At 55.5% G+C, this 23,774-nt stretch overlaps 1 protein-coding gene across 2 annotated transcripts; it reads right to left on the bottom strand.

Annotated features, from left to right (window-relative positions):
- Positions 1 to 392: 392 nt before the first annotated feature.
- On the bottom strand, positions 393 to 23,754 carry SYT12 (synaptotagmin 12). Of its 2 annotated transcripts, XM_070457710.1 has the most exons (9): positions 22,891 to 23,754; positions 21,067 to 21,300; positions 16,590 to 16,646; positions 11,884 to 12,077; positions 9,824 to 10,216; positions 6,532 to 6,747; positions 5,247 to 5,367; positions 4,021 to 4,154; positions 393 to 2,711 (listed from the first exon to the last, which is right to left on the bottom strand). In XM_070457710.1, the coding sequence occupies exons 3-9, from the start codon at positions 16,621 to 16,623 to the stop codon at positions 2,538 to 2,540; spliced, it is 1,266 nt and encodes a 421-aa protein (XP_070313811.1). In that variant the 5' UTR covers positions 16,624 to 16,646; positions 21,067 to 21,300; positions 22,891 to 23,754; the 3' UTR covers positions 393 to 2,537. The 2 variants fall into 2 exon arrangements, with proteins under 2 accessions (XP_070313811.1, XP_020743421.1); XM_020887762.2 differs by lacking the exon at positions 21,067 to 21,300.
- Positions 23,755 to 23,774: the final 20 nt, after the last annotated feature.

Here is a 23,774-nt window from a genome sequence, read left to right as displayed (position 1 = left end):
AATTCCTGGGTGGGCAAGATCTTCTGGAGAAGGAAACGGCAACCCGCTCCAGTATGCTTGTCTGGAGAATCCCATGGACAGAGGAGCTTGTGGGGCTACAGTCCATGTGGTCGCAAAGAGCTGGACACGACTGGAGTGACTTGTCCCCTTGCCCTGAAGACAGCTCAGCGACACTCCTGAGTGGCCTTCCTTGAGACTCCTCACTGCCATTCTCCCAGTCAGGCGGGCTCAGGCCCCTTCTCAGAGCCCCCCTTGACAGCCTGATGGCACTGGTCCTTGGGATGGCCTCCCCCCGGGGGAGCCTCCTGACCCTCTGGCGTCCAAGCAGCAGGGGAAGGTGTGCTCACAGCAACCCTCACCGAGGCCCGAGGCCCTGATTTCCGGAGACAAAGGTGATTTGGGGCGAGCGGGGCTCCCCGGCAGCCCCCTCCTTCCTGCCCCAGCTTTATTTTGGTTCTAGAATCATTCCAGTCGACATACTCGGTCCCCACCACGCCCATCCGGGTGCACAGTCAGCATTTCATGCAGTTAGGGGGAGGGGCGGAGGGGGACGAGAAGGGGGCAGTACACGACACGGCCTGCCAGGCAGAGCCACTGGGCTGAAAAGAGCGGAGGGTCTCCCAGGCTGCGTGTCCCCCGGCCCTGGGCTGGCCTGGGGCACGCAGACCTCCACCCACTGGACACCCTGGCCTCAGGGCTGGGCCACGGCCACATCAGGTGGGGACAGCCGCCACCCGGCCTCCAGTCCCGTGACCACCCCGGGGCCCCCCCCTCACTGGGGGGTACCTGGGTGAGCCTGGGTCTCCAGAGGCAGCCAGCCGGAGAACCCACCTCTCACCAGAGGGTGGGCCCGCGGGGCATGTTACCGGGTCTCCTCCCCACCCCCATCCCTGTGGCCAGGGGCCCCCCCACCCCTCAGAACGAGGGGCGCACCCCCACCTGCTTCTCTGGGGCTGCCTCTGGCAGCTTGGAGCTTGCCTCGGTGATACCTGAAAGGCCGGGCATGCCTTCCCTCCAGCTGGGGTGGGGTGGGAGCCAAAGACTCCTGTGGGCCTGTAACAGCCCCACCCTGGCTTCCAGGTTGGAGCCCCCTGGGGTGCCATCCACATCAGAGCACCCCCTCCCCAAGGGGCCGAAGCTGGGCTCCCCTGAAGCCACAACCTGCTGGCCTCTCCTCTTGCCCCAGAGCTCCGTCCTGGCCTTAAATGTTCCTCCTGAAGGCTTTCCCCGAGTCAACCCCTCGCCTGAGAATCTCAGGGTCTGCTTCTGGAGCTCAGCCTCCGGTATCTGGTGTTCTGATGGTTTGAACTGGCCTCCAGAGCCACCTCCTTCCTTCCCTGGGCTTCAAACCTGTCCCCCCAACTCCATCCTGACCCCCCTCAACTTCCCCTCCTGACCAGCTCTCCGGCCACCCCTTCTCCAAGGTCCCGCCCCGGGGACTCCACCGCATCCTCCCGGAGCCTGCGCCCACAGAGCCTCTCCCAGGCCCCCGGCAGTCTGTATCCTGTCCACCCCATTGCCCCCCAGCCCTCCTCAGCTGAGGCGTCTCTCTTCCCCACAGGGCCTGGCCTGGAGGGACACCAACCAACACAGTGGAGCCAGGGCCTGATTTGTGTGGGCCTAACACAGATCTGGGTTGAAAAGAGAGGAGGGTTTCCCAGGCTGCAGGGGCTGGCCAGCTGTGTGTCCCCTGGCCCTGGGCTGGCCTGGGCTGGGGCTGGGCCTCTTTGGACCCCTGGGCCTTATGAGGGTTACGGTTCTAGGGATTAGATTTCACAGAGGATGAGGCTGGAGGTGCTGTCCCAGGTGGCCTGCGGGCCACCACCTGGCCTGGTCCCTCGGCCTCTCCTCCTGCCCAGAGAGAGGCCCTGTGTCCACGGCAGCAGTAGAAGACTGCGTTTGTGACGCGGTCACAATCCTACCCAGCTTGGCCTGGGCTGGGCTGCGGCCCGGGACCGAGCTCTCTCCCTGCCCCTCCCAGTGCAGCTGCCATGTTGCCCCCCATCCCCCCCTGGACCCCTGAGCCCTCCACAGGTCCTCGAGGCAGGGCCGCCATCTGCACCACGATCACCAGGGCAGGGGGATCTCATCTCCCTGATGTCCTAGGGGCTGGCCTTGTTCATGTCACCCCAGCCTGTGCCTCGCACAGCAAGTTCGGCCCCCAAGACTCACAGGGTCCCTGTGCATGGCTTCCCAGCAGGGGTGGGGTGTGGGGAGCTCTGAGAGGCCAAGGCCCCCCAAGACCAAGGGACAGACCTGCTGGGGATCTGAAAATGGGGGCACAGGGGGCCGATGCCTGGCTGCGCTCCCCGGGTCCCGGCCCAGCCACAGCCGGTCCTCAGTGGGAGACAGCCTTGGGTCCCCTGACATCCAGCCAGGCCCGTTCCTCCACCGCAGCTTGCACAGAGGGATCATGATGGCTCATGGGGGCTCCACCGGGGACCCTGGCGTTCATGGTTCCGGCCGGACGACAGAGAAGGGTGTCAGAGCTCGGCTCGTGCCAGGCTCTGGTGCCTGCCCCGGCCCTGCCCCGGCTGCTAGTTTCGCCGGACGGGGTGCCACATGGACACGGGCCTGCGCAGCGTGGCCAGCATCTGGTTCCAGTGGGTGGTGCCCATGCCACTGGCCGACGGCCCGATGATGACGTGGCCCACGTTGTCCCCACGGCCGTCACTGCTGCTCTCAGCCACCGTCACACGGAGAGACAGGTCCTAGGCAGGAAGTGACATGGTGCTGGGGACCAGGGGCAATGCCAGAGGTCCCCCGTGGCCCCCAGATCCCAGCAGGATGCCAGGCACGGCCCCCCTGAATCCTCACCTGTGACCTGTCTGACCCCACAGCCCCACCTCAATGCTTCCTTTCTGGGTGAACTTGGGCAATGACTTGGGCTCTTTCTACCTCAGTTTCCCCATCTCTAAAACAGGTGGTAATCATAGTTCCTATCTGTTCCAGGTACAAAATGAGTTAAAAAGCATACAACAGTGACTGCATGCAGTCAGAACGTTATGGATGTCTGATGTTGTGCCTGAGATAATATGTTGGACTCCTAATTTAGAAAGGGAGGAAAGAAGTTGCTTGAGATCAAAGTAGTGAAGCTGAGACTGGAACCCAGCCTGACTTCTCTCCTTCCTCTCCCCCACCCCTCAGCACCCCCTCACCCCGCTTCGTCCCAAGAGTCAGCCCGCCCTAAGAGGCTGTGAAGCAGAAGTGGCAGGATGGCCACCCAGGAGAAGCGGAGGGCAGGGGGTGGCCCGCCCCATGAGAGTGGCAGGGGAGGCCCAGCCAAGGACGCTGAGATGTCTGCTGGATTCGGAACACCCAGAGTGAGGTGGAGTTCTGGGTTTTCAAATTCAGACAGGGTGTCCCAGGAGGGGAGCCCCAGGGCCAAGGGGCAGGTTTGGGCTTAAGGCACAAAAAAGACAGATGGAAGGAAAGAGTAAGGGAAGGTGATGAGCTCCCCATCCTCTGAGGCAGGCAAGCCAGGTTACCAGCGTGGCCCAGGCCACATCCTCTGCAGTCCTCCCACCCTTGGTCTGTGATATCTGTGCCGGGAAGGAGGTCTCCCTGGAGCACATTGTCTTCTGAAGGCCAAGGGCATCTGGGGAGGTCAGCCAGGCCTCTGTAGGCAGAATCTCAGGAGACCGGGGGCCTGACATCCGGGCCTTGGCCCAGCCCCGGTTCATCCCTAGGCCTGTGCAGTTCCCTCCCTTGGGAACCGTCTTCCCCCAGATCTCAGCTTAGCTAGCCCCACCTGCTGAGCCGAGCCTGACTGCCAAGGTCTGGGTGTTCCTCGTGGGCTGGCACTGGCTGGGGACTTCCCTGCCTGTCCGCTGTGAGCGCCCAGGAAGCAGTGCCTGTATCCCCAGCACCCACCAGAGGGCTGGTACCTAGCGGCTGCTCAGTACACGTTGCTCGACTAGAAAGGTGTTGGCTTAGGGCCAACCATCACCGTCTGCAGGAGTCCTGAGGATCGAGGCTGGTGGGAATGGAGGGCCCCTCCCCTGCGCCGTGCCCCCTCACCTGGAGCACAGTGGCTGGCACGGAGAAGATCATGGCTTCATTGAACACCGGGTTCGGGTCGTCCCTCTTCACAGCTGTCTTCTTTTTGCTCATCTTCCTCCCATCCTGCAGCAGGTACACCTTGATGAAGGGGTCTGTGGGTGGGGAGGGGGGTGGGGTTAGGGCCAGTGCCACACTCACTTGGCACAGACCTGCCCAGTCACGGCAGCGCACTGGTTCCAAACTCCCCAAACATTCACTATTTTTTTTAACAAAGCTCTTTGGCTGCACCAGATCTTAGTCGCAGCAGGCACAACCTTCAATTTTCTTTGTGGCCTGTGAACTCTTAGTTGAGATATGTAGGATCTAGTTCCCTGACCAGGGATCGAACCTAGACTGCCTGGATTGGGAATGCAGAATCGTAGCCGCTCGACCACCAGGGAAGTCCCCCCAAACCTTCTCTATCACCATTCTCTCCCGAAGTTCTGTCATCAGTCCTTTCTTTCCTATTTTAGAGATGAGAAAACTGAGGCTCACACGCACATCAAGAGAAGATATGGGCTTTGGACTCTGGCACCCTGATTCCCAGCCCATGTGCATGCTCCCCTCACGAGATGCTTGAGGGAGCTCCACAGATCCATCATTTTTCACTCTATAAATGGCCCAAACGCAGACGTCAGCCCTGAGTCACCCGACGCCCGTTCAGTGGAGCCTGACTCAAGGACGTGCGGCTCTGGAATAACGAGTCGCTGTCTGCTCGTCACTTACCGCCCACTGGGTGTCCTTGCTACACCTGCCGGGACCCGGGGTCCCCCAGGCTCCCAGTCAGGCTCCTGCAGCCCTCAGTCTTCAGTTACCTGGGGTTGAGGTTCACGCAGACCTGAGACATCAGGCCCCGCCTGATACCCACACCGTCTCGGTGGCCCTGGTCCCCGTTGGGGATTTGGGATGCAGTCCAGCCTCTGGGATTGCCCGCTGTTTTCATACCAGTGCCCTAGCTTCCAGCTCTCAGAGTCGCATCCCTCCCCCCAGGGGCTCCCTGCCCCCCCTCCATGGTTCCCATGTTTCCCCAGCGAGATTAATCTTCCCACCGTCCAGAGCTCCTGAGCTCAGCCTAGGCCGGGGGCGGGGAGCCTGGCGCTGGGCCCCACACCTGCTGATGCCCTCAGGTGCCCAGGGCTTAGCAGCTAGGGCACAGCTCCCACCTGCCACACGGAGGAGGATCCAGGCAGCCAGCAGGGCCTTACCCGCTGTGGTCTTGTCGTTGGTCCAGATGAGATTCTTGGCTTTCACCACGACCACGGTAAGGCGCTCGGCCGTCGGGAGGTAGCTGAGGGACAGCAGGATCTCGCCCACGGCGTCGGCGGCCTGGAGGACGAGCGGGTGGCTCAGACGGCTTCCGCCCTTCCTTCTCCACGGAGAAGTTGCTGCTCTTGGGGCTCCTTACCCCAGGGCACCAGGCTGGTGGGATTGAGAGGGGGGCCCCGCCCCTACTCCACGGTACCCTCCCCACCTCCCACTGGGTGTGGTCCTGCCTTGGGAGGAGGAGCAGAGGTTGCCTGTCAAATGCCGCAACAAACGCAGTTACGTTCCCTCATTCCAGACCGAAGAAAACATTCCGTGGTAGTAGCACTTAGAGGGTCCTGGTGGACTGGAATTAACAGATCATTTGCTTAAATATTGCTCAGATGGTAAAGAATCTGCCTGCAATGCAGGAGACCTGGGTTCGATCCGTGGGTCAGGAAGATCCCCTGGAGGAGGGCATGGCAACACACTCCAGCGTTCTTGTCTGGAGAATTTCATGGACAGAGGAGCCTGGCAGGCTACAGTCGATAGGGTCGCCAAAACTGAGTGATGAACACTATCATAATGTTCATTTACTTAAATAACAGTGATGCTCCCCAAGCACTGCTACACTTAGGAAGCTGAACTTCAGCTTGGCCTCCATCTGAAATAACTCACTCGAGGGCCAGAGAGCTACTTCCCTAACAGAACCTCTACAGGAGTAGAGCTTCTTAAGGTTTGGTGGTAGAAGCAGTAGAAGAGGTGTAAACAGTGGTCAAGGGCCATTCATTTGCACGCAGTAACCTGAGTTTCTCTGAATGGGGCTCTCTTTCTCTAATCTCCTAAAAGTGAAAGTCTCTCAGTCGTGTCTGACTCTTTGCGACCCCATGGACTATACAGTCCATGGAATTCTCTAGGCCAGAATACTGGAGTGGGTAGCCTTTCCTTTCTCCAGGGGATCTTCCCGACCCAGGGACCGAATCCAGGTCTCCCGCATTGCAGGTGGATTCTTTACCAGCTGAGCCACAAGGGAAGCCCAAGAATACTGGAGTGGGGAGCCTGTCCCTTCTCCAGCGGATCTTCCTGACCCAGGAATCAAACTGGGGTCTCCTGCGTTGCAGGCGGATTCTTTACCAACTGAACTAATCTAAAGATGTTGGCATTCAGGCTGTTTTGAGGACAGTGGATTCCCTCATCTAAAGTATACACCGTGACGCCATCCTGGCGTGTGCAGATGGGCAGACTGACCTTGTTCTGGTCCTGCAGGTAGAGCCAGCCACTGAAGGGCTGTAGCGGGAGGTCAAGGACAGAGAGCTTCAGCTCCACCACCCCTGTGCTCACATTCCGCTCATCTTCATCGATACCAAACACCGAAAACCGCAGGCTCTTCTCCTCCAGGGCTGCGGGGTCCAGCGGGATGGAGAACTTCTCATCAAAGAAGATGGAGTAGGCGTTCCTCTGGATCTGCAGAGAGAAAGGGCGGTGGAAGGAGGTCTGACGCTGGGGAGGAGGCAGCAGAAGATGCTGACGAGGCCATGGTAGGGAGAGAGCACTGGACGGGGGAGCCCAGAGGCCTGGGCTACCATCGGGCTCTGTTGACCCCATACCTCAATGTCAATCCTTTCTTTGGTGGCTCAGCCCTGATGATATAAAAGCCCCCTGTCCTCCTCTCAGAGGTGGCCATCTAGTGGGCTGGCATTCAAAGCTTAACAAACTGACCCCAACTAATTCCCACCCTCAGTGCCCATGGCTCCACAGAACCCTTGCCATGTGCCAGCTGAGATGGCCATCTTTCTGGCACATGTTCAAGTCCAGCCCTGGGGCCAGGCATACAGTGAGGAGGGATAACTGCCTGTGAAGCTGAGAGCCTTAGATGTCCAGCCCCCGTGGGGCCTGGCCCAGGATGCTCTGAATGTCATGGGGCAGATGGATGGATGGAATGATGAGGCAGGACTGGGAAGACTCTGTTCCTAAGCCTAGTCCTGCCTGGTGGGCGCTACTGGCCTCCTCCCAGGAAGCTGTGGGCTGTCCCCTGGGCAGGTGCACGCGCGGGCCCTGCTCCCCCCTCCATGGGGGGCTGCCTTAGTCACTGCCTGGCGATATTTTAAGAGAGGAGCTGTCATCCCTGGTACCTTGCCTGAAGCCGGGGAGCTGCCCCCCTATTCACTGGGATTGGCTGAGCTAGGGTGCTAAGGCGCCTGCATTTCTGGGAATAAACCTGTCAGCACCTCCAAGTGTCCTGAGTCACACTCTCCAGTCACGCTCTGGGCTGAGGATGGGCTGTTACACCGACCTGGGAGCTGCACACCCAACCCGGTCACCTGCTCAAGCATCAAGGCTCCTCCCCCATTGGACAAAGCCCACCTCCTGATCCTGACCCTGGCATTCAGGTCTTCTTCGGCCCTAAATTCCTTCCTCTGGCCAAACCAGCCTCTTGACTGTCCCCTGCCCATAGGAGTGCAGGCTCCCTGATCATCCATGCACTCTATGAGCATGTAGATGGAGAACTCTGGGGTCGAGTTCTGGATCTCCAGCTCACTTGCTGGGGTTCTCATGGGCAAAGGACTTCCATGAGCCTGTTTCCTCATCTGTAAGATGTCCTCAATCCATCCCCCATCCCTGGGGCTAATGAGAGGGATGCAGATGGGCCGAGAGCTGTGAACCAGGTTCTCAGCAGACATCAGGCTGTGGCGGCAGCTGTCAGCCTGTCCCCTCAAGGGAAGGACCCAGAACCACCCAGGGTCCTCCAGGCAGCTGGGGCCGCAGGCAGCGTGGCTCTGGGCCAGAGAACGCTTCACGGTTCTGACAGACAATCCATGGAGAGCTGACCAAGGACTGGGCTAAGCACTTTTAATATATATATATATATATATACATATACACATAGTGGAGAAGGAAGTGGAAACCCACTCCAGTATTCTTGCTTGGAAAATCCCATGGACAGAGGAGCCTGGCAGGCTACCATCCATAGGGTCGCAAAGAGTCAGACACGACTGAAGAGACTTAGCATGCAGCATATATATGTATATTGGGTTTCCCTGATAGCTCAGCTGGCAAAGAATCTGCCTGCAATGCAGGAGACCTGGGCTTGATCCCTGGGTTGGGAAGATCCCCTGAAGGAAGGCATGCCAACCCATTCCAGTATTCTTGCCTGGAGAATCCCCTGGACAGAGGAGCCTGGCGGGGTGCAGTCCATGGGGTCGCAAAGAGTCAGACATGGCTGAGAACTATATGTATTTGGCTGCGCTGGGTCTTAGTTGCAGCATGTGGGATCCAGTCCTTGCTGTCAAACCCAGGCCCCCTGCTTTGGGAGCACAGTCTAAGCCGATGGACCACCAGGGAAGTCCCAGGACTTTGCAGATATTAATGCATTCCTTCCTCAAGCATGATGATGCTCATCTGACAGATGGGGAAACTGAGTCATGGAGTGTTTAAGTGACTCACTCCAGGTCACACTTCAAGGAAGTAGAGAAGCAGGATTTGAACCCAGGCAGTCAGGCTCCAGGGTGCTGTTCCTAAGCATACCCTGCACTGCCTCTCTGAAGCTGGCCTCCCCTTCTTAGCCCTACATTGGTTCTAGACCCTCCTGGAGTCAGGGGGCAGGGTGGGACAGGAGGGGAACGATAGTTTTCACTGCTGAGGAGCAGCCCGTTTTCAGCACGGGAAACAGGGCTGGACACTGGGGCCTGGACCTCAGGCTCCTCCTGCTGTGGTCAGAGGCCATGCTGGGCTGACCTTTGCTGGTGCCGGGCAGTATGGTGTAGACCTTGCTCTCTCTTGGCAAGGCAGGGGTGCCATCTGGAGCGGAAGCCTGGAGCAGGTTGCTGGGTCCCTCTTCATGCCCTTTCCAGCTTATTCTGCACCCTCCCTTCCACTGCTTTCAGCCCCAAGAGCTGACCTCCAAGGGCTACATCACCAGGCTCCCTGGGGTTGGCCAGGAGGGGTCACTGGAGGGAAAATAGAAGCTGGAGGGAGGTCAGGGTGCTTATTCCCCTGGTCCTTCTCAGCAGGATGGCTACGAGTTGACCATGCCCCTTAACCAAGGGACATAGTCCTTATCCAGATGGCCCTGGGCACACAGTGGTCTCTGGGTAACTTCCCCTGCCCCCATCCCCTCGGACCAGGGTACCACGCCATCCCTGAGGTCGCCCTACATGCCACCACAGCTTTATAACAGTTCTGTTACCGAACTCTCCCCAAATGAGCCACATGAACCTGTCATCCCTTCCCTGCCAGGACCTGAAGTTGACACAATTGGCAAATGGACAATTAAACTGAATTCGTGTGGTAGGATTGCCGAGAACTGCACACAGTGGGGGCCCCCAGGTGGAGGCCCCAAACTCTCAGGTCTGTCCTCCCTATAGCCAGCACCTTCCACTCTGGGATCACCATCCAAACTCGCTCTCTAGCGCCCTCCTCAGATCCTGCCTGGCCCAGCAGCCCTGCCTGCAGGGGCAGGACTCCTGCGAGTCCGGGGGTGAGGGGGGCCCACACCCCGCCCTGTCCCCGCCCTTTGCCCCGCCCCCAAGCCTCCACTCACCCGGGAAATGCCCACGATCTGCTCGTCCGGCAGCAGGCTGACACGCATGAAGCAGGACTCGAAGCTGGCTTCCTCCCGCTCCAGGAGGTCCTTGCCCTGCAGCACAGCCACGTGGAGGGTGTGGGAGGCGGCGTCATAGTCCATGCTCACCTCCACCTGACCCAGCGTGAAGTCCTGCCCGAAGTTGTTGCTCACGGAGGAGACGGAGTTCAGGGAGTCGGCCGATTGGGATTTCCGGAGGGTCCCGTAGGGGGCCAGGTCCAGCTCGCGGCCCATCAGCTCCAGGGGCCCCAGCTCGCTGATGCTTTCAAAGGTGTCCTCGATGCTGAGGCTGCCTTTGCGACTGGGGGGCCCTCTAGTGCTGGGGCGCTGCGCATTCCAGGCCGGTACTCTCTAGGGTGAGAGGAAGGGGCATGGGAGCATCGGAGGGCAATAGGCTTGGTCTTGAAGACATGTGGTTAGCCCGGTTCACGCAAGACACCTCCTAGCTCCCCTTTTGCAAAAACAGGGCATGCCTTAGTCAGGAACATCCTTCTTTAATATTATTTCATGTTACTTAGTTTTCTGTCTCTATCCAAGATACAAGAGAGCCTTTTCTCAAAATGTTTATTTATATGAACTGAATTTCATTAATAAAGATGCTCACTGAGATGGCGTGTACGAAAAGGAAAACTAGTTAGCAATCTTAGTGTCCAGCAGAAGGGGAATGGGTAAGAAAACTAGACTACAGATACTCAGATAATGGAGCAGCCTCAAAGGAAGCTTACAAAAAGTCTACCACATGAGAAAGCTTTCGTGTTGGATAACACTAACTCTAATAGGCAAAATTTTTCTTTTCTCTAAGTTGATCTTGGGATTTGAGAAAACAAAAGCCTTGTTGGTAGTTTTCATTATCATATTTTTAATGGCCCCATTAATTTGCTGTTAAGTGGATAGCCATAGTTTATGTTACTATTCCCCTACTGTTGGACATTTATCTTGTTTTTCACAAACATAAACCATGAAGCATTGAATAGCTTTCTTAAAATCTCGACTTAAAGGACACGGTCCTTTTGACAGCTTTTGACACATGTTTCCAAAATGCTCTTTGAAAAAGTTGTGCCAATTTACAGTCCTCCCAACAGAATAAGAGATCATTCCTTCCAAAACCTCAAATGAGTGGGGCACGAGGGGCCCTTGTCTGGTAACAGGTTCTGGCTGTGCTTTCTGGAACTCTTCATGATGTTAGCAAGATCCTCTGCAAAGTGTCAAGTGATGAAATGTTTAGCAATATGTAGAGAGCCCTAAAAATGTTTACACTCCCTGATACAGTAATTTCACATCTGGGCATCCTTTCAAAGTACATAATCCCATGCGAAGACAAAGTTTTACATATAAACCACTTACTGTATTATTTATGGTGGCATTTAGTAAATCATGGCACATACATAAAAAAGAATCTTATGCAATCATTAAAATGATGTTTATGATCAACAATATGAGAAAGTGCTTCAACTTTAAGTGAGATGAAAAGAGTAGGGTGTTAAATTCTGTGGAGAAATGACATCCATTGTATAAAAACTATGCATGGAAAAAAGATTGGGGCGGGGGCTAGATTTAAAATATTGGAAAATAACTCACAGTAGCTTACCTCTGGGTTGTGGCTTTGGGGGAAGTTTTTCTTGTTTTTATTTTCCTGTATTTTTCACAAGATGGTGGGGAGGGTTTGTTTGTTTGGGCTTGGTTTTTTTTTTTGCTTTGCTTTTAAAATTTGGCATCACTTGTGGAATCCCAAATTACCCAGTTTACCCATGCCCGGGGAGTGAAAGTACAAAGTCCTAACCCCTGGCCCACAAGGGAATTCCCAGGATGGTGTTTTAAATGCAAAGCATTCATTCATTCACCAAGTATTCGTTGATTACCTAGCTGGGCTCTGTTGGAGATGTGGAGAAGGACAAGGGACTCTGTTCACAGGAGGAAATTAACCGGGAGCGAGTTGGGGAGGGATTGGGGGTCAATCCTGAGAGTGGATGGTGGAGGCAGGGGCGGGGGGTGTGCACCCATGGGAACAGAAACCTCACCTTCTGCCTGGCCTCTGCGTAGGTCTCACCATACTTCTGCTGAAGGTATCTGTAGTCATAGTTTGGGAACGGGGAGGGGCTGGGGAAGCTCCCCGACGTCCAGAGCTTCCACAGGCTCACAGCTGCAATTCCCAGCAGTGCCAGGGCCCCAGCAGCATAGACACCCACCTCCCAGTCAGGGGGGCTCTTGATGACTGAAGGCAAGAGCAGAGTAGTCTCTCATTAATGGGCCTTGGGGCCTCTCAATCATTATACATCCCCACCCAGGGAGCCCCCAGTTCAGCCCTGACTTGCTTATTCATTGAACAAATATATATATTTTCTAGTCTTTATTGAATTTGTTATGATGTTACTTCTGTCTTATGGTTTGGTTTTTTGGCTTTGAGGCATGTGGGATCTTTACTCCCCAATCTGGGATTGAACCTGAACCCTTGCAGGTGAAGTCTTAACCACCAGGGAAGTCCCTGAATAAATATTTATTGAGTGTCTGTTATGCCAGGTGTCGTGCTGGGTGCTGGGGGTCCAGTGCAGAATGAGATATACACTCTCTGATTTCTGCTTTCGACCGCTTCCCACAAAAACACATTTCTAGCAGGAGCAACACTTGGTTAGAGTATATGAAGAGCTGAGAACAATAGTTAAATATTCCTTAGGCTTTACATGAATTGGGTTGTTCATGCCTCTTCGAGTTCTCTCAGCTTTCAGAGGACTTTTGCTTCTGATAATCAAAGCAGACTTTTGGGATCTGGGGGGAAGCGGAAGGGGGCTTGGCGGGGGCGGGGGGAAGAAATGATCCCCCTTTATGCCTCAACCTTCATCAAGAAGAACCCAATGCCCATTAGTCGATGAATGGAAAAATAAAATGTAGTACCTTCTTACAGTGGAATATTATTCATCAATAAAAAGGGATGAAGTACTGATACATGCTCCAACATGGATGAACCTTGAAAACATCATGCTGAGTGAAGGGAGCTAGTCCCAAAGACTGTATGTTGTATGGTTCTATTTCTATGAAATGTCCAAAATAGGGAATCTCTACAGACAGAAAGTAAATTAGTATCAGGGGCTGGTGCGGGGAGCGGTGGGGGGTGTGGAGTATGGGAATTCTTTTCGGGGTGATAAATATATTCTAAAAATTGATTGTGCTCATGCTTGCACAATAGACTAACTACAGCCCACTGAACTGTACCTTTTAACTGAATGAATGTATGGCATGTGAGTTTTATATCCATAAAATTATTACTGAAAAACAGACAACATACAAATAAAAACACTCCAACCAGAAGTGAGAGGTGGCTGTAGGCTGTGCAGGGCTTGGGGACAAATCGAGATGCTCAGATGCTTTTTGTGCACTGGTGAGTCAATAACTTTCCTTATCTGAGCCTCACTGTCCCCAAATGGTAATTAACCATCCCCTCAGCTGTGCTGGGTAGGTCCTCACCGAGCACAGTGCTTGGCCCATGGCAGAACCATAAACGTTAAGTCACTCTACTGGGAAACCTGGTTCTTCAATTCCCCAGAGAAGTCAACGAGATAGTAAGGTTCATTTTGCAAAAGACTGAACTGTTGGCAAATACAGTTCTCTAAAGCGTTCTCAGTGTTGCCTCTACACTGGGTTCAACTGGGGACACCCAGGCACACAAGAACTTGCCCAAGGTCACAGAACCAGGAAGGGGTGATGCTGGGATTCCAATTCTGGCCACCAGACTCCAGAGCAAGCAGGGGTAACCACTGCCCCACCCGGCCTCTGCCTGCACAGGTGCCCAGCAGCAGGGAGGAGAGAGGCAAGGAGGGTGTTTCAGGAGTGGAGGTTTCCCATCACACAGCTGTTGAGCACCGACTACGTGTGAGGACTCCCTGGAGCCCCAGGCTCAGTCCCTTAAGTGGGTCACAGTCCCCGGGGCAAATCATTACGGGACAGTGATGGGCGTCGTGATGAGAACATCCCAGGAGGGTTTTGCAAAGAGGGACGCCCAAGCTGGGGCATGCAGGAGCATCAAGGAGTGTGTGGCCAAGGGACTTCCTTGGTTCTCCAGTGCTTCCAATGCAGGGGGCCGGGGTTCGATCCCTGGTCTGGGAGGAGGCCGGTACGCAAAGCTCAGAGAGTTCAGAGCACCCGGTTAACAGTAAGGGAAGGGGGCGTTTGGGGCGGAGTCATTTACCCAGCTCTCCACACCCTATGCGGTCCCTTCCTTCACTTTGGGGATCTTCCCGACCCAGGGACTGAACCTAGGTCCCCTGCACTGCGGGCAGACTCTTTACCACCTGAACCACCTGGGAAGTCTCCAGAGGGGAACTGAGGCAACGGAAGCTAAGGAACACATCTATTTATATTTCTGGGCTCAAGGCCACCGGGGTGGGAAATGGAGAGTCTGGTGTAGATGCTTCTGCTCCCAGAGGCCACGTCGCCTCCCTGGCTTCTGTCTCCTCATCCAGAAAGAGGGCATGACACCCAAATCATCCACCATCCAGTGGTCCCACGCAGGGTGGGCGGGGGGCCTGGTTATTCTAAGGGAAAAATCTCAACAAGTAACAACTCCTGTCTGCGGTGAGTCAGCGAGTCTGTATTTATAATGGCAGAAATCTGAAAACAGCCCCAAGGTCTGACCGAGGGGGCCAGTGGGGGCCAGTGGCGCTGTCTCATGACGGACGGTCACTGGGCTTTGAGAATGACAATTGAGGTCATCGGGACGTCGCTGTGGCAATGCAGAGAACCGTCTGAGGCATTGTTAAGAGAAGGAAAAAAAAAATCAATCCCCGACACAGTATAACCACATGATTTTGATGTAAAAATCACACAGCGTGTAGGCAAGGGCTGGGCAGACCACAGAGAGGCAAGAAGAGGCAGAAGAAATGCGGATAGAGAGATAGCGAGCGAACCTGTGTGCTCCTGACTTCTGTTGCAAGAATGTAATTTGTGGGATAAATAAAATCACAACAAGGAGCTACGGAGGGCCCAGAGCTGGCCAGACTCTCAGAAGTCCAGTCAATGGGGGATGGGAAGGGGCCGGACCTGGTGACTGGAGAGTGAAGTGGGGGGGGAGGGTCCCCCACCCAGATGCACAACCAGCCCAGCAGGCTCACTGGGGCCTGGGTGCTGGGAGGAGGTGGACATAGGCCACACAGGCAGTGGACAAGGCAAGGGGGCTAAGCATCACCAAGCTCTCCTGAGAGTGAGGGTCCCGGGGGATGAGGGCCTGAAGCCAGCAGCCCGGGTGGCACAAAACGGGGGCAGGACAGACAAATCCCCAGGAAGCTGACATGAAACAACGACAGTTAATGCGCATGTATTTACTCATTTTATTGTGTACCAGCCTCGGGACCGTATGGGAAGAATTCCCCCGGGGAAGTGAGGTCTGAGCTGAGACCAGGAATGAAGAGAAGCAGGCTTAGGAATAATTGTTCCCTCGCTTTGCCAGGCTCTGTTCCAAACACTTCCTGTATATTAACCCAGTGAGTCCTCAGAACAACTCTGAGAGGATGGTTCTATTATTATCCCTATTTTACAGAAGGGGAAGCTGAGTGATAGACGAGCGATTAGCTGCCAGACAACGTGGCTCCAGCTCTATGCTCGTAACCTCACACGGGTCTTGAGGACTTAGCCAGGCAGAGGCAGCGAGCGCTCCAAGTGAAGGGCACAGCGTGTGCAAAGGCCCGGAGGTCGGGGGAGAGCTCTGTTTGCACACTTGGGCACTTCACACATGTTAGCTCACAGAGGCTGGCAGCATCACCCCCAGTTTACAGATGAGTAAGTGGAGGCTCAGAGAGGTTTCATTACTCACTGAAGGCCACGCCAGGGCCTGGGCCAAGGCCTGTGAGCCTGCAGGTGGAAAGTGAAAATTCCTGGCTGGGAGTTGGGAAAGGTGGTCTGCCCTTCCGCTCTGCCCTGGGCTGGCTGGGGGCTGAGCTGGGGAAGGAGCTGGAGGAATGGGGAGCTGCGGCCTGGGAGACCTGGGTCCATGTCCTGGGTCTGTTACTTAGTCACGGTCCCTTTCCTGAGCCTCCCTGCTCCCATCTGTAAATGGGGAGGGGAACAGAAGGAGAAAATATGACGAGTGCATTTCAGCTGTGATACCATCCGCCATCATCCTGAGTGTGTCTGGTGTCTTGAGGCTGGTCCCAAGGGAGCTGCCATGGCTAGACTGGATGACCACTGGGTTCAATATCCTGTGCATCTAATATCAGCCTTCCTGGTTTTCCTTGCATTTGGCTCCAGGAACGCCCCTGGGGCAGTGGATTCCACACGACAGGCTCAAGCTTAGGGAGCAGCGGGACAGGGCCCTCCTGGGGGATCCCCTCAAGTCCTTCCACAGGAAGGCAAGCGACTGGAAGAGACAGAAGAAGGGACCTCAGATGGGTCCCGATCTGGTGTGAAAGTGATGGTGCTCTGTCATGTCCAACTCTTTGCAACCCCATAGACTGCAACCTGTTAGGCTCCCCCGACCATGGAGTTCTCCAGGCAAGAATACTGGAGTGGGTGGCCCTTTCTCTTCTCCAGGGCATCTTCCTGACCCAGGGATTGAACCCAGGTCTCCCACATGGTGGGCAGATTCTTTACCATCTGAGCCACCAGGGCTGTGACCTTGGGCAACTCTCTGATTGTCCTTATCAGTAGAACGGGGCTATTACTGGGGTCCCACTGACACTCCTACCCCGGGCCTGGCGGGAGGGTCCTGTGAGATGGCTCACTGGCCGTGGGGACTCACCGCTCAGGTGGTATTCTGCCACGTCCACAGCCATGACGGCTGCCGCCGGGGGTGAGACTGGAAGGGAGAAGAGAGTCAGTGGAGGGGGCTTCAGAGGGTCACCGGCCCCCCGCCACGCCCCACATGCCCAGCATCCAGCGCTCACACTCAGGTGGAGGGGACCTGGGCAAATGTAGTGGACTTTTATTTATTTTAAACTTTTTATTTTGTATTGGGGTATAGCTGATGAGCAAACCACATTGTGATAGATTCAGGTGAACAATGAGGGGACTCAGCAATACATAGACATGGATCCATTCTCCCCCAAACCTCTGTTCTATCCAGGCTGCCACAAAACTGAGCAGAGTTCCATGTGCTCTACAGTAAGACCTTGTTTGTTATCCATTTAAAATACAGCAGTGTGTACCTGCCCATCCCAAACTCCCTAACTATCCCTTCCCCTGATCCATCCATCCCCTGGCAACCATAAGCTCATTCTCAAAGTCTGTGAGTCTGTTTCTCTTTTGTAAGTAAATTCATTTGTATCATTTAAAAGTAGCAGATTTTAAAAATAGCATTTTATTTAGTTTTGGTCACTCCCTGTGGCTTTCCAGATCTTAGTTTCCAGACCAGGGATGGTACCAGGGCCCTCTGCAATGAAAATGTGGAATCCTAGCCACTGGGCTGCCAAAGATGTCTCTAAAAAATAGCATAAAAATGTCCCTTAAAAAAAAAAAAAGTAGTGTTTAAAGCACTTTTCAAGCACTCTGAAACCTCATTTCAGAGTTCTTCTTGTTCAGTTGCTAAAGTTGTGTCCGACTCTATGATGCCATGGACTGCAGCACACCAGGCTTTCCTGTCCCTCACTATCTCCTGGAGTTTGCCCAAGTTCATGTCCATTGAATCGGTGACGCTATCCAACCATCTCATCTTCTGCCACCCTCTTCTCCATTTCAGGGTTGCCAGATGGAAAAAAATGCAAGATGCCCAGGGACACGTGAATTTCTGATTCATTGTTGGTAAAAGTATGTCTAAATATTGCATGGGACATGCTTATACTAAAAAAAATTCACTGTTTATCTGAAACTCAGAAATTACTGGCATCCTGTATTTATATTTGCTAAATCTGGCAACCCTATTTCATTCCCATCCTACCAACAACAGACTGACCATCAGCGACTTGGCTACTCATTAGAGCAGCCCCCTCAGGTGTTCCCTAGGACTGAGTTCAAATGTTTTTGTTTACATTGAACCGGAAATACTACATTTCTGCAATATTCTGTTGTCAGTCCTTTCTCTGCTTGGGATGGTTTCCTCCCCATCCTCCACTCCCAAGTTTTATGAATCACTGAAGGTTCGACTAAGTTGTTCTAGAAAGCTCTAGAAGCTCATACAACCCATTACCTGAAGCCAGGCGATTGCTCATGGTTTTATTACTGTGTTTGCTAACAAGTAAACTGGCTCGCAGACATGCTCTAAATGGGGTGGGGGTTTGGTAAAGGAAGGCTGGGGTGAGCTGTAAGGATCTCAGCTCAAGGGACACGGAGGACAGGATGGTTGCCACCCTCTGCATTCCTTTGGGGTTCCGAGAGGTGGTTACCAGCAGGTAAGTTGGGGTGCCCGTGGTTCGGGGGATGCGGATGAGGTGGGTGGTCAGACCTGCAGAGTGTCTGTCTACCCAAGGGCAGCTGCTTTTCTGTCCCCACAGGAATGCCAGTCTAGCCTGGCTAGATCTGAAAAGCCAGATACCGGTATTTTTTTAACATGCAGTTTCTTGATTTTTAAATGTTGCAAACAATTCACAAAAAATCTAAACACCATTCAGTAGAAAGTAAAAGCTCCTGGGTGGTGACCCATTTACAACTCCTCAGAGGAGGCTGTGGGCTCCCTTTGGGACTGGGGTCCAATCAGGGAGTGAGCATTTTCTGGAATCCTGGGGTTCTCCCCAATTTGTAGCTTTGAAGTCAAGAAGCGGGGTGCCCGATCCAGACAGGGCATTCCAGCACATGTGGAAGTGCCATGGGTCCCAGGGCAGCAGGCCTTGAGAAGTCGGGGAGGACAGGGCCCTGGGGCGAAGCCTGCCCAGGTCCACAGACAGCTCCTTGCTCCCTCCCAGTTCCCTGACGATGCCCCTACTCCCACGGTGAGATGTGAGTTGTCATGGTGATGGGAGGGCCGTACTAACCAGGAAGGGCTTCACTCATGCCAGTTCAAGTGGAAGCTCATTCCTGGAACCTGGGCTGGAGATGGTGATAAGGACCTTGCCAAGTACTTCTTATACTCAAGCTGTAAGCACTTTGCATATACATTACCTCATTTAATCCTCTAACAATCCCTTGAGGTAAGGACTATGATTATCTCTGGTTTGCAGAAGAGAGCCTTGAGGCAGGGCAGTGAAGTCACTTGCCCAGGCAACACAGCTAGGAAACTGTTCAGTGCAGGCCATTCTGTTCCACACCTGCTCCCTAATCCCTGTGCCTTACTGCGGGAGGGCATATGGCTTCAAAAGTTGTCTGAGAACCCGCGGGCCAAATCAGGCACTGTGTACACACCCAAGGTGGTCCTAATTCCTGGGAAGGGGTTCTGGATATGTTGAAACACACATGCTAATATGAACACTCATGTCCTGGCCTGCCTCTGTCTTGCTGGGAATCTGATCATATTATCGGCTTTATTTCCCACTTACCTGGCCCAAGCTGACTTCCTGCACTGGGACAGCCCATGGCAGCAGCATACTAGAGTGGGCTGAGGACATCCTAGTGGCAAATTCCTACAGTTGGGGACAGAACCTTGCATCTGCCATATTGGGCATCTGGCTGTCAAGGAGCCCCCATCTTTCCAAGGCTCCCACATGGCCCACCCTTTCCCCTCCCCTAATCACAACACCCTGGGAGCTGTGCATTCATTGAAGGCACCATTGACTAGGCTCAGCCAGGCCAGAAGGTCCCATAGAGAACCCCTGTGAAGGGGCAGAGGCCAAAACACCTCTGCCTGAGAGGAGGGAGGAGAGGAAACGGAGAGGTTGAGGTTCTTGGGAGGAGGGCAGCCTGAGCAAGCTTTGAACCCCAGATTTTCCCCCTCACTAGCTCTGAGCCTCAGTTGTCCCATCTGTAAAATGGGGTTTATGACTGCCTGATTAGGGTGTCAGGAGGGAGGAAGGAGAAGGAAGTGAGGTGGGGTTTGGCAAATCTTAGCTGCTGTGATTACTAGCCTGTAAATGGTCCAGTGAAAATGAAAGTGTTAGTTGCTCAGTTGTGTCCGACTTTGCGACCCCATGGACTATCGCCCACCAGGCTCCTCTGTTCATGGCGTTCTCCAGGTAAGAATACTGGGCTGGGTAGCCTTTCCCTTCTCCAGGGGATCTTCCCAACCCAGGGATTGAACCAGGGTCTCCTGCACTGCAGGCAGATTCTTTACCAGCTGGGCCACCAGGGTCCAAAAGGCCCCCAAGCCCCCTACTTCGAGCAGTGGAATCGTGTGGGCAGCACTAGCAGCCTACAGATGTGGTATGTTTGTCTCAAAGTGAGTTGCCAGCATTCAAAAACTGGGGAGATTTCCCATTGAAAAATGGGATTGTTTAAAAAAAAAATAGATTTTCAGCTTCCCTTTAATAGTTAGATTTAGGAATAATGGGTCTCAGCCTCCCCCACCCCAGAGCCAGAGCTGGAGCTGAGTAGGCTGCGCTCTTCAGATGGGGCATCTGCTCTTTGGACCTGGCATCTTCTACCCTTGCATTCACTTCCAGAACCTGCTGGCCCCTGGAAGCATCTTGGTTCATGAGCGTGGTAAGCAGGCTTTTGGATGAGTTAGAAAAGGTTCAGAAAGGTTAAGTGACTTGCCCAAAGCTGCACAGCCAGGAGTGGTGGAGCGGTGCCTGCCATCCTGTCCAGCGCCTTGTCTATTAGTAGCCACAGCCCTGTGTGGACTTCAAAGATGCCCTCCCCGTGGCCTTGCTCAAGACCCCTAGGGAGCAGAGCCTGTCATCATCCCCACTCCACAGAGGACGAAAGTGAGGCTCAGAGAAGGTCAGTGAATCTGCCCAAGGTCACCAGCCCGTAAGCAGAGAGCTGAGACCGAGCCAGAGCTGGCTCTGCAGCCAGCGCCCTTCCTGATGGCTTCACTTACCACTCCTGAGACCCCCTGACCGCATCGCACTCACTACCATAACCTCGGCAGTCTCCTGCTGGCAGCCTGGAGGCTTGCCAGGCAGAGGGGCTGCGGCTCCAGCTTGGAACACGATGCTGACACGGCAGATCCGAGGCCAGGGCAGCCCGCGACCAGAGCTGCCCTGAGTCCCGACATGCAGGAAACGGGGCGCAGCGCGGGTGGGTCAGAGTCGTCCCAAACCCTCATCTGAACCTTGTCCTGACACTCTTCCTCACTCCATCCATTCATTCTGGCCCCAACCCTCCAAACCCTAAACTGCAGGGAGTTTGCTCACTGAAAACCCCTCTAGGTTCAAATGCAGGCTTAATCATACCTACCCAGCAACACCTACCTTTTGCTGTAAGAATCAGACATAGTCCATGCTAACTGCCTCCCGTGGTGCTTGGCTCGTCGTATGCATGTGGTATAAACCTGACCACTGAATGGGTGAACGGATCTCCCTTTGACAGATGAGGAAGCCAGGGCTGGAGTCACTCAGCCTATGAGTAGCAACACTGGGACTGACTCCAAGGTGCGATGGATCTGGGCCTGGGCTCCTGGCCACCACGCCACCTCCTAAGCGGGCCTTTCGGGGGTGGAGATGGGTGGGAAGACCTGCCACGAGACTTACTGGAATCTGACCACGGGTCGAGGACCCCTCCTAGGCTTATCAAGACATGGCTTTCCAGGAATTTGGTGACTCTGGCAGGGGTGGGGCTCCCCCTCACCCCATGTCCTTGCTCGGTGCCCCTGAGATAGCAAGCCTGGAGGCCAGCAGGCAATGGGAAGGATCAGGGGGTGGGGACAGGGGAGCCCTGGATGGCAGACTGGGAGCCTCTTTAGGAGCTTCAGGTTTGAGATCCTTTTCAAGGGCTCCCTCTCACTTTCTGGAATAACCATATCCTGCCACGTCCCCTCCCTAAAGCCCACAAAACCAGAGTACAAACCAGAGAGGGTGGTGGGAGCTGGCATTTCCTGGGCACATACTGTGTGCTGAGTTCTGTACCAAGTGCTCGCCAGGTGTTATTTCAGCACACCCTCCCTGCTGCCCTCTGAGAGGGCTGCTCCTCTGCCCACTGCACTGGTAAGAAAACTGCAGGGCAGGACACTACTTGCCCGTAGTCACCAGCGCTGATGAGAAGCCGGGTCCAAGCTGGAACCCCAGGCTGGGAGACCCCACTCTCCCAAGTTGCTTGGGGAAGACTTCAGATTTCAGGGTGGAGAGGCCAGGGGCTTGGGTCTTGACCCTTCTCCAGACTGGCTGTGTTCTTTTGGGTGAGTCTCATGCCCTCTCTGAGCCTCAGTTTCCCTATTTCTAGTAGGAGGCATAGCTGCTGCTGCTGCCGCCCAACCTGTCACCCACTCCCGAAAAGGTTGACAGTCCAGGGTGCAGACTTGCCAGGTGCTTTGTGGGGAGGGTGGCCTCAGTGGCTGGGGGGGGGGGGGGCACCCAGTTCCTCTGCAGCCCATGGAAGAGGGGTCACTAGGAGGGCTGGCTCAGGGATCCTCCACCCACAGGCCTGGGTCCAGGTCCCCCTGTTTGGCCGCAGTTCCCCCCACCTTCAGCCCAAATCTACAGCCCCAGGGCCTTGAGACTGGCAGGCTTCCTCTCCCAAAATGCAATGGCATCAAAGGTTGGCAGAGAGACCCTGGATAGCTCCCCACCCAGGCTGGTGACAGCAGACAGAGGCCGAGGATCCCCTTGGTCCCCCAGGGCCTCCTGGCAATGGGGTGCGACATGAGGCATTTCCTGAAAACCCAGCACCCATGCCGCGGGGACCCCCAGGATATTTGGGGACCAAAGCGTTGGGAGGCCGACACTGGAGCTGGGAAGGAGGGGCGAGGCGGGGCCGGGGCAGCGGGGGCAGGCAGGGCGCTGTGCGCGTGAGGGGTGTGCGTGCAGCGCGGGCGCCAGGGAGGCGTGTAAATGGCCGAGATAGCCGCGTGTGTGCACACGCGGGGCAGTTGTGCGGGGCGCGAGGCGATGCGCAGTGCGCGGAGTGGCCCGGCCGGGGAAGGGCGTCCGGCGTGCGCTGTGCCGGGCGTGTGTGTGTGCAAGCGCGGCGCGGGTGTGCGATCCGCGCGGGTGTGCAGATGAGCGGGGCGCGAGGAGCCCGGGGGTCCCCGGCGCTGCGAGGGGACACTGCGTTCATCCGCGCTCGGGGCGCGTACTCACCCCGGCTCCGCGGAGGGGCCGCCGCTCCGGTTCGGGTTCAGGCTCGGGCTCCTGGCTCCCGGCTCCCAGCTCTCGCCGGCCTCCCGCAGCGCGCACGCACCGGCGCCAAGCCCGGCGGTCGCCGGCGGAGCCACCCCTGCAGTGTCGCCCCGCGCCCGCCTGGGAGGAGCACGGCGCGGGCCGGGGGCTCGGCCGGGCCGGGGCGGCAGTCGGGAGCTGCGCCGCAGTCCGGGCACGCTCCCAGGAGCCCGTCGCGCGCTCCCTGGCGCTCGCCCGCCCGCTCTCTCTTTAATTTAAAGTGACAACCCCGAGCGCTCTCTCCGCTCCCGGGAGCTGCGCGGCGCTTCCGGGGTCTGAGCCGAAGATCCCCAAGCGCGCCCCGGATCCCAGGGGTCGTCCGAGGCCGAGATCAGCCCCGCACTCCAGGCCCAGGATTAGTCGGAGTGGGGGCTGGGGATGTGCTGACCATGAGCTCCGAGAGCACTGCTCAGAGTCCGCAGGCCCCGGTTCTAGCCCGAGCGGCCGCACCCTGTTATCCGGTGCCCTTTCTAGGGCCTCAGTTTCTTCTTCTGTAAATCGGACTTGATACTGTGCACCGCCTAAGTACCAATCAGAAAACAGGAAGCGGCAGGTGGCCCCTTCTCTGAGGGTAAAAAACGTCATCTCACTCCTCACAATGACCTAATGGGGTCGTGGTCATTCCAATCTCTCTCTCTCTCTCTTTTCCCTTCCTTTTTTAGCAGAAAGAAACAGCCTCAGAGAGGTGAGATGACCTTCCCAAGGTCACAGAGCCAAGTGTCAGCTAAGACTTGAACCTAAGTGGATGTGACTTCAAAGTCCGCACTCTTAACTACTAAGGGGTCTGTGCTTTCTTTCCAAAGGAA

This window comes from Odocoileus virginianus, chromosome 28 (assembly GCF_023699985.2).
Source record: "Odocoileus virginianus isolate 20LAN1187 ecotype Illinois chromosome 28, Ovbor_1.2, whole genome shotgun sequence".
NCBI lineage: Eukaryota > Metazoa > Chordata > Mammalia > Artiodactyla > Cervidae > Odocoileus > Odocoileus virginianus.
Note: the sequence above shows the minus strand (reverse complement) of the source record. Positions and strands in the feature narration are given on the sequence as shown.